We start from the raw sequence: 9651 nt of genomic DNA, 5'->3' as shown, positions 1-9651 counted from the left end.
TAGTAGTTATGCCTCTACCTTGGCATTTACTGTTATTTATTTTATTACTAACTGGGAAACTCTTTACTTTACTAATATAACAATTTTTTGTACTATCGCTTATCGCCCTTCTATCATCGCTTGTTCTATCATCTATCATCGCCTGCTCAATTTGAGGTGCCTGAGTGGATGTATCTACACTATTGGTTGAACTTTTGTTCTTAATTTTGCAAGTATCGATGCATCTATCCAAACATGGTAATAATGATTTCTGAGTGTAGTTGCTGCATCTTCCTGTACACCTACTTCTCAATCTCGAAAAAATCCCTCCAACTCCCTATCTATCATTCCAGCTAAAACAGTAACTTCCTGCCTGCTAAGATGAGTCCCATCCCAATTATACAAGGCACTCCGTCCATAAAACCGGTCCCAGCTGTCTATGAAAGGTATTCCATTATCTTTGCAATACCTTTCAAGGCGGCAATTAAATCCTATTGCCCTGCTCAACCATTCCCTTCCAACCCGCCACCTTGGTAAAACACCAAGCACTACAGGGGTTCCTCCCCTCTCCCTAACCTTTTCTAACATCAACTTGTACCTTTTCCACAGTACCTCACTCTTACGGCTACTAATATCATTGCCTCCTACACTGAGGCACACAGTGGGTTTGTCACCACTTTCCTTTACGATATTTGAAATTTTTTGTACCACATTAGCCACCCTGGCCCCTGGAAGACACACATGTTTAGCGAGTGGAGTATACATGGCCCTGTTCAGATATCTCACCTGGGAGTCTCCAACAACAGCAACATTTTTCTTACCTTTCTTGTTCTGTTTGTAATGATAATTACTTCTATATCTTTTATTTCCTAAGGTGTTAACGTAACCCTTTGCTCTCATGCACCCTTCCCTGCTTGGCCTTCAGCAACAAAGTTCCCCAGAGTGTTGGGGCTTGTACTGAATGGTAAATAACGAACCGATAAAAAGAAAAAAATGCCACTCAGTCGCGCCCCCTTCTCTACCCGTGAGTTAACATACATGTCACAGAATATTTCACACACAGCCTAGTCAAACTAAGCCTTGGCTTCACAGAAGACTTTCCTCGCACCTCCGGTGGGGCGTCACTCCACCAAGGACGTTGAAAGTTTACACCAAGATCATATTATGATGAAAGGGATATATGAAAACGCTCGACCGTCAAGCACTCACAAGGAGCACTTTATTGGTACTTACTAATGCAAAGTCTTGCCATACGGTGTGAAAAATCTCCGTCATGTGCCAGATGATAATGAACAAGCTTACTTGTGCTATCGAGGGATGCGTCACATATTTGATGATTTGGTTATATTCGATAACTGCATGGGAGGAACACCTGATCCTGCTAGATGCCTTGCTGCGAAGACTGTCATCTGCCTACTTGGTAATCAACCTACCGAAGTGTGATACTGTAAAACCCAGGTTCAATACTTAGGCTACATGGTAGGACTGGGTACAGTAAGCCCACCTAATGCCAAATTTGAAGCCACTGTTAACTTCAAGCAACCCAAGAACAAAAGGTAATGTCAGAGATTCCTGGGTATGGTAAGTTACTGACGGAGGTTTGTCTTAAATTTCTTTGATTTTGCAGCTCCCCTCACAGATTTGTTAAGCGGTGAGACTCATCTTTCGTGTAAGGAAATCCACCCCGCCTCTGTGTGTGTGCGTGCGTGTGTGTGTGTGTGTGTGTGTGTGTGTGTGTGTGTGTGTGTGTGTGTGTGTGTGTTGAATTGCGAGTCATCTGACTTGTGGAGCATTGTATGCGGGTTGGTATAGTCTGTCTCAGGAAAAATGAATGTAGAATATCGTCTATTTTACTCCAAAGTCACTGTCAAAGGCCGAAGGCATCTGATTTAACGACCTGTGGGAATACAGGCTGGCCAGGGACAAGGCATGAGGGCAAGAGGCACAGACACACACACACACACACACACACACACACACACACACACACACACACACACACACAATCAATGAATGGGTATAAGTGACCCGCTATGCTCACAGGTCAATATGAACTGTGGTTCCTGTTTTTGGATGCAACTTCTTTTTTTTTTTTTGAGTTACAAAGCGCTAAAAATAAACGAAAAATATTGGACCAGTTATTCGTTGTATATTTAGATATAATAGCATATTATTCCTTTTATTTTACTTTTTTTTTTTGAGCTTGATTCGCCTGTCATCAAGAATTTGTAAGTTGGCATCTCAGGTCACAGCATAGAGGTAGGAGTAGGTAGAGGCGGCATAAGGGATTAACCACGGGTAGGTCAGAGTGAGGCCGACAGACCTGACTCGACCAACATGGCGGCGACCCCTTTGACAGCTGTCTGACTTGGTTCCGCTAACCAGGCGCGAGTGTTTTCTTATTTGCAAACAGAAAAAATGAGGAAGAAAGTAGGTTATGAATGGAAGGAGAAAAGAAAGTAGTTAATGAATGAAAAAAAAGTAAGCATTTAAGAACATATGGTAAAATGAAGGATGGAAGACAGATAGATGATTTAAAATAATATACATCAGCACATTATGAAAAAAGTTTATATCTATTATTCTTTATAATATTCAGCTGGACTTTACTAACTCCAGTCATATACATAATGTACACTTACAAATTATAATTCACTCTAAAGATACTCACCAGTGAAATGTAATGGATGGGTCAGATTTCTTATCTCCTCTTTCTTTACACCCAAATGCGGCACAGGTGGTGGGCATTTTTGGAGACTTAGGTTATTTGATGGTGAGTTACAGCTTAGGACAGAACGTCTCACGCCCACAGCTGAACTACAACTAAAACCAGAGATAGAATGAAGCTTTCTTTGTTTCTGGCATTCTCCCTGAAGAATACCAGGTGGACACACAGCTGGAGGTATTAAAGGCTTAATAATCTCATGGCCACACCCACGGAGGTAGGATTAGGACTGTTACCTCTATGGGCACAGCCATAGAGGTAGGAGTGCACAGCAATCTTCTTCGTCAAGTAGGTGTTGCCTTGACCTCTTGACTTGACCAATATGGCCGTTTGACAGTTCTCTGGCTTCACCGGAGCCTTCTCACGCCGACTCTACCCTAATCCTACCTCTATGGGTCACAGCACCTCCTGACTGACTCCTGGAAGATGACAAGACAGAGTTGTCTGCAGTTTTCCCCTTGCTTCAATCAGAGCTGGATATCCATATTCGCATTTCATCAACGGACTTACCCTCTCTCTCTCTCTCTCTCTCTCTCTCTCTAAACCCCTGCTTCCCTCCTTTCTTCTCTCCCTCCTCCCTCTCCCATCTAGCATCTCTCTCTCTCTCTCTCTCTCTCTCTCTCTCTCTCTCTCTCTCTCTCTCTCTCTCTCTCTAAACCTCTGCTTCCGTCCTTTCTTGCCTCCCTCCTCCCTCCCCCATCTACCCTCTCTCTCTCTCTCTCTCTCTCTCTCTCTCTCTCTCTCTCTCTCTCTCTCTCGTGTGTGTGTGTGTGTGTGTGTGTGTGTGTGTGTGTGCAATCATTATCATGATTAATGGTATGGTTTGTATTGGAAAGTAAAGATGAGGAGAAATATTGTGGAATCTATGGTGAATATTGTGGCAGAAGGGTGTAGACATGTATGAAGGTGAACGTTAACTGGCCCACAGGGAATTAATGACAGTTCCACATGCTGACGTCTCGAGGGGACTTCTTGTAGTTGTTCTCTATAAATATATTCCAATGTTTTATTTATTTTATAATACTTATATCACAGTTAAGTTATACTTTGCATTGACATTATTATTCACTACTACAGAACCTTGAGAGAGAGAGAGAGAGAGAGAGAGAGAGAGAGAGAGAGAGAGAGAGAGGGTGCTGGTCATTCCCAGGGGACAAGTGGTCACTCCTCACCTCTCTCTCTCTCTCTAGCATGCAGACCCACCCCCCCTGAACTCAAAACATCATCCTTCCTGCCTTCCTATGAAATAGACACTATCGCAAAAGACCAAGGACATGAGGTTTTACGACTTCCACCCTACCACTGCGATTTAAATCCAATAGAGTTTATACGGGCTCAAGTGAAAGATGAAGTAAGAAAAAAGAATTCCAGTAATAATCAGACAATGCGTGTGGTGGAGGAAATCACAAGAAATGCAGTGAGGAAAGTGACACCAGAAAACTGGCAAAAATGTATGGAGCATACGAGAAAGCTAGAACAGGAATATATCAGAAATGACATTGTGCGCAATCACATGGTCGAAGAATTCGTCATTAACGTGGCGAATGATTCCACCAGTGAAGAAGGTTTAGATGAGGGAGACATGAATATCGAGTGATAGAGAGAGAGAGAGAGAGAGAGAGAGAGAGAGAGAGAGAGAGAGAGAGATTGTATTTTCAATGGAAATTTTAGAGTATAATGAATATTTATTAAGGAAATGCTACTGTCGTGTGTGTGTGTGTGTGTGTGTGTGTGTGTGTGTGTGTGTGTGTGTGTAGAGGAAAGAAAACGGAAGAGGGAAGGAGGAAGGTCCAGAATCCCGAGGGGACCCCTTAATCCTTCACACGGTCACTCGTGTTCCGATTTTGGCAAAGGCTTTGTAAAATTCTCTTCTTCATGTTTCCTGAGAAAGGGTTGGTGACTGGGTGGATGGACTGGTTAGCGTAGCCTGGTGGTTTCACAGGCGGATTAGGAGTGGGTGGGCGAGAGGGAGAGAAGGGGTTGTTGGGCTGGTTAAGTGGGGTGGAGTGGGGTTCGTGCATTAAATGGGGTGGGTTGTGGGGCTACCTGTAAGACAAGGCAAAAGACGGGTTTATGTCGTCCTACTTTTGAGACATACTATACTGAGTAAGGTTGTGGGTATGTGCGTTGATGGGTGGGTGTGTAGGTGGATGGACGGATTGTGGGAAAACAGGCCTCTGGGATTAGGTCACTTGAGTGAATACGTTCGATTTGGGAATAGATCAGTGTGCGGGAAATCGGTCCACAGGGGATATTATTCTGGAATCATGCTGAAGTAGGTATATATATCCAGTGGGTTACAAAAGGTCCATCGTGCAATACGTCTGTTAGTTAAGAGGTCTGTGTTTCAACTGCACGCATCAGTGGGTGATATAACCACGTCGGATAACAGGTTTATGGGGAAAATAGGCTCATTGTGAAAGATATGTCCATGGGTATACGTCCATGTGGGAAACCTGCATCCATGGAGAGATTCAAGGTCGACGGAAAAATTGGTCCGCTGGGAGGAAATACATCAATGGGGAAAATTAGTTGATGGGAAAATAGGTTTACGTAGAAAAGTAGGCGTCTTTCAAAAAAAGTCATCAAGGAAAATAGGTCCATGGGGAATTTTGTTCCAAATGGTGAAAATGTCCATAGAAAAAAATATTCATGGGGTGAAAATATGTCCATAGGGACATACACGTACTGTAAACATAACGGTACATGGAGATATGTAAAATAGATGGGACTTATAATATCCCACTTTTAACAGCGACCGTTGCCTGGAATTAGGCTTACCACTGGACACACCTCGGACCAAACAACCATTAGCCAGACCCTACTACCACTTCGTCATCCAGTTATCATATTTCATAATTGACCTTCATTTAGTCATTTAGGCATAGAAAGCCAACCGAAACGAAAGGAAAATCCCTGTTTAACTGTGTTGAGCACCTCATTTCTCCACCTCATTCCTCTAAAATTCACAGGCACCCACTATTCTCTCTCTCTCTCTCTCTCTCTCTCTCTCTCTCTCTCTCTCTCTCTCTCTCTCTCTCTCTCTCTCTCTCTCTCTCTCTCTCTCTCTCTCTCTCTCTCTCTCTCTCTCTCTCTCTCTCTCTCTCTCTCCTGGTAACAAATGAATGCTTCGAACTTGTTCACTCCGTGTTCGCTGGTTCAAACCTATAGGAAGTCGTGGAGTGGACCCAAATATATATTTGTAACTTGCTTGGCTCTAAACGAGAAACAACTTATTACATAATCAGTATGATATATTCGTGTTATCAGAGTCACACCTTCAGTGTAAATATTGCTATTGCTTTATCCATTAATACAAACCCAAAGCTGAAGGGATATTTTTCGACAGAAATGAATCAAAGGCAACTTCTGTGCTCGTGAATGCGACGCTGCCACATGCACGGGTTGGCTGGACGAGGGTGGCTAACAACTCCTGGCCGCAATAAGTACACCCACGAGCAAAAGTTCGCCGACAGTCCCTGCCAGGCACATGTTTCCAAACATAGTCCATAGAGGGCGCAGCGCTCGTCCACCAGAGTAAGGGAGAAGGGAGGAGACGGAGTGGGGGAGGGGGAGGGGGAGGGGGAGGGAGGCAAAGAGACAGGAGGGAGAGAGCCTGTGTCGATGGTAAATGAGACATATCGGGTTTTATTATTATTATTATTATTATTATTATTATTATTTTTATTATTATGTATGAGGTAAGTAAAAATAGGACGTAATCCAGCGTTTGTCCTCAGAAGACGGCTGACCTTTTGTGCTTTTTCTGACTAATTCTAGACCAGCGTTTCTTAACCTTTTCCGACCTCAGCACTCCCCATGTAATAAGGTCTCGGTCCAGCACCCCTCTACATCTGGTTACTGGGACTGCAGTTGCTGCACTACTGCAGGGATAAAGTAAAGTGAAGTACTGCCTCACAGTTTATTTTGTACTGTCTCAAAAAAAAAAAAAAAATCAAGGATGCCAATACTAAGCAAATCCAGTAAGAAAAAATATACTGCAGCATTTTCCAGCATCCCCTAAAATTGATTTCAGCACCCCCTGGGGGTGCTAGCACCCCAGGTTAAGAAACGCTGTTCTAGACGATTTTTCTTGTGTGACGGAAGCACTAGTGATGTCCAAAGGCTAAAGGTTTGATAAAGTCTAGCAACCCATAAACAACGGTTTGAATTTGATCCAGACGATCAGAGACGCCACAAGGAATTAATTTCTTCGTATCAGGTAATGGAAGGTAGACTGTGCGGTAGAAGAATGTAAACTAATAGGAGAGAGAGAGAGAGAGAGAGAGAGAGAGAGAGAGAGAGGGTAACAAGGCGTTTGCAAGTGAAACCCGTAGAGGGAAATACCTAGTTTGGTGGTATTTGGGAATCATATAATAACACACTCCAGAAAAGGAAGAAGCTGATAAATGCACTGTTATGATAATAACTTGACAAGGTATTAACAATCCTTATTATTTTGTTGACGAAAAGGCAGGGTCAGTGCTGCATTATTACATTACTGATGTTACATACATATATACCATCGCTATTCGACCAACGGTGTTGCCATGCTGCGAAGTGATCAACCAATCCCCTTCAGTCGGAGTGGCAATAATACATAATGTTTATCAACAACACAGTTATTCTACAACTTTTCACCATCCGATTTTTGATATAATTATATTATTCCCAAATACTTACATCCAAACTAGGCATTGCCCTTTACGTGTTTCTCTTGCAAAGTCCTTGTTCCCCCCTCCCCCGTCTCTCTCTCTCTCTCTCTCTCTCTCTCTCTTTCTCTCTCTCTCTCTCTCTCTCTCTCTCTCTCCACCTCCTTGCCCCATGGTTTACGTCCTTCTACTGCACAGTCTACCTTCACATTACCTGACACGAAGAAATTTATTTCTTACTTCCTTAAGCCTTAGACAATGGGAATTTTCTTGTGGCGTCTTTGATCATCTGGATCAAATTCAAACCGTTGTTTATGGGTTGCTAGACTTGATCAAACCTTTAGCCTTTGGACATCACTAGTGCTTCCGTCACACAAGAAAAATCGTCTAGAATTAGTCAGAGGAAGTACAAAAGATGTCAACCGTTTTCTAAGGGCAAACGCTGGATTACGTCCTTCTTTCATATACTTATACATAATAATAATAATAATAATAATAATAATAATAAAACACATAATATGTCCCATTTACCATCGACACAGGCTCTCTCCCTCCTGTCTCGTTGCCTCCCTCCCCCTTCCCCTCTCCGTCTCCTCCCTTCTCCCTTACTCGCGTGGACGAGCCTTGCGCCCTCTATGGACTATGGAAACATTCCTGGCAGGGACTGTCGGCGAACTTTTGCTCGTGGGTGTACCTGACCGCCATTACGCCCAGTCCCGAAAGTGAATGACAGTGAAAGCACAGTGAAAGTGATACAGTTAAGCAAGGGCAGAACAGTGAATTATCAGAATACGGGAAGTCAGAGAATTAAAAGCATCTGTGTTAGTGTAAATGAAAGGTGGAATAGAATTAATAAAGTAACAGTGAGACTATGAATACGGCAGGGCAGTGGAATAAGTGTCTGTCTGAGTGAACACGCTACCATCTAGTGATAAAGCCTCACACGAAGTTCATACGGAGGCTCCAGTGCAAGAACAGTAATTAACTACACGACGGACAAACAAGTTAGACTGCCAACAATGAAAACAGTGCCACGGCCCTAGTGAACAGAACTCCACCCGATAGATAAAACATAGACTTCCCCTGAGTGATAGTATTTGGCCCCACTGCCCTAGGACTCCTGATTATAGTGCCATTCACTTTACCCGATCTTGTCCCAAGTAGTATCCTGCGTAATACTAACACCCACAATTTAGGCCTAAGGTTTATAATTGTTCAGTATAATTACTCTTGTGACATCTACCCATTCCACTTGTAGAATTTAGCAATACACGTGTAAGGTTGTTGGCTTGAGTTTTTGTGTCCTGCCTCTCTGTTATTTGTCTAAGCTCCGGTCTAGAAAAGGGAACCCAGCTACACACTAGGCGTTAGAGGGACGGGAAGCCGACCCTAAAACACTTAGCATTGCAGGTAAGTTCTGCACTGCAGCAACCTATGGCGTTGTTTTATACTCATTGGCTAAATGTGCCCGATACAGTTCGTTGAACTAGGCAGAAAAAAATCTTAATCCATATATGTTTTTGTATTATAAGCGACGAGTGTATCTTTATTAATAACCACTGCTTAGTGGAAATAAAGCTGAATTTGAATTTGAGTGCTGATGTTTCAATATGGCAGCCAAAATCACACGCCCGCGGCTGAGATAGCCTCTCCATACTATAGAGCTCAGTGGTATAGACCCACACGTAAGCAGATAAACTGACTCACCCGTCGATGCACGTGCCATCTTGCAGCGTTGTTGGGTAACTAGCGCCCGCACCGTCCCCAACTTCCTTTATATATCCTGGGTGCCTACCTGCCAGGTATCATGACATCCCCGTGGATGTGGGAACTTCCCTAACACCACTGGTGTAGCCGGAGGCGTGACCGGGGTGGCACTGGTCACCCCTCATGATGCCTGGCCACCTCAATGGCCACCCCAAATTACCGGGGAATACTCACGGTCCTCTCAAAAGAGTTTTCTTGGGCTGACCTATACCTCGACGTGGCCATCCTAGCTGTTAATTTCCAGCAACGTCCAGCGGGGAACATGCAGCATCCTTCTTTCCCCATTGCCCTCCAACCCACCCTTCTTTCCCTGGCAAATTAATGAATTTCTCGTATGAATACAAAGTCTGAGAGTGTGCACACCTTCGATCGCTATTTCATTTCTCATAATACAGTTTATAATGCTTGCCTGATACGTGTTACTGTGTTGTGGCTGACACGGCTACTCTCCTCTCGGGGTTGCTAAATGTTTGGGGACGCGAAACATCCCATACACTTCAGATACCAATTTCAGTCCCTTATTTTGTC

At 43.6% G+C, this 9651-nt stretch overlaps 1 protein-coding gene across 1 annotated transcript in view; it reads left to right on the top strand.

The window, feature by feature from the left end:
- The first annotated feature begins 1455 nt into the window (after positions 1–1455).
- The window catches only part of LOC145394521 (alpha-L-fucosidase-like), a 55124-nt gene continuing 46928 nt past the window's right edge, over positions 1456–9651 (top strand). The window contains exon 1 of the mRNA XM_080268361.1: positions 1456–1535. Within this exon, the coding sequence (XP_080124487.1) occupies positions 1456–1535 (80 nt within the window). The remainder of the gene's footprint in view (positions 1536–9651) is intronic.

The sequence above is a fragment of the Coenobita brevimanus genome, chromosome 27 (assembly GCF_032717465.1).
Source record: "Coenobita brevimanus isolate Jiangsu-jjx chromosome 27, ASM3271746v2, whole genome shotgun sequence".
Taxonomy (NCBI): domain Eukaryota; kingdom Metazoa; phylum Arthropoda; class Malacostraca; order Decapoda; family Coenobitidae; genus Coenobita; species Coenobita brevimanus.
This window is presented reverse-complemented; position numbering and strand designations above follow the sequence as displayed.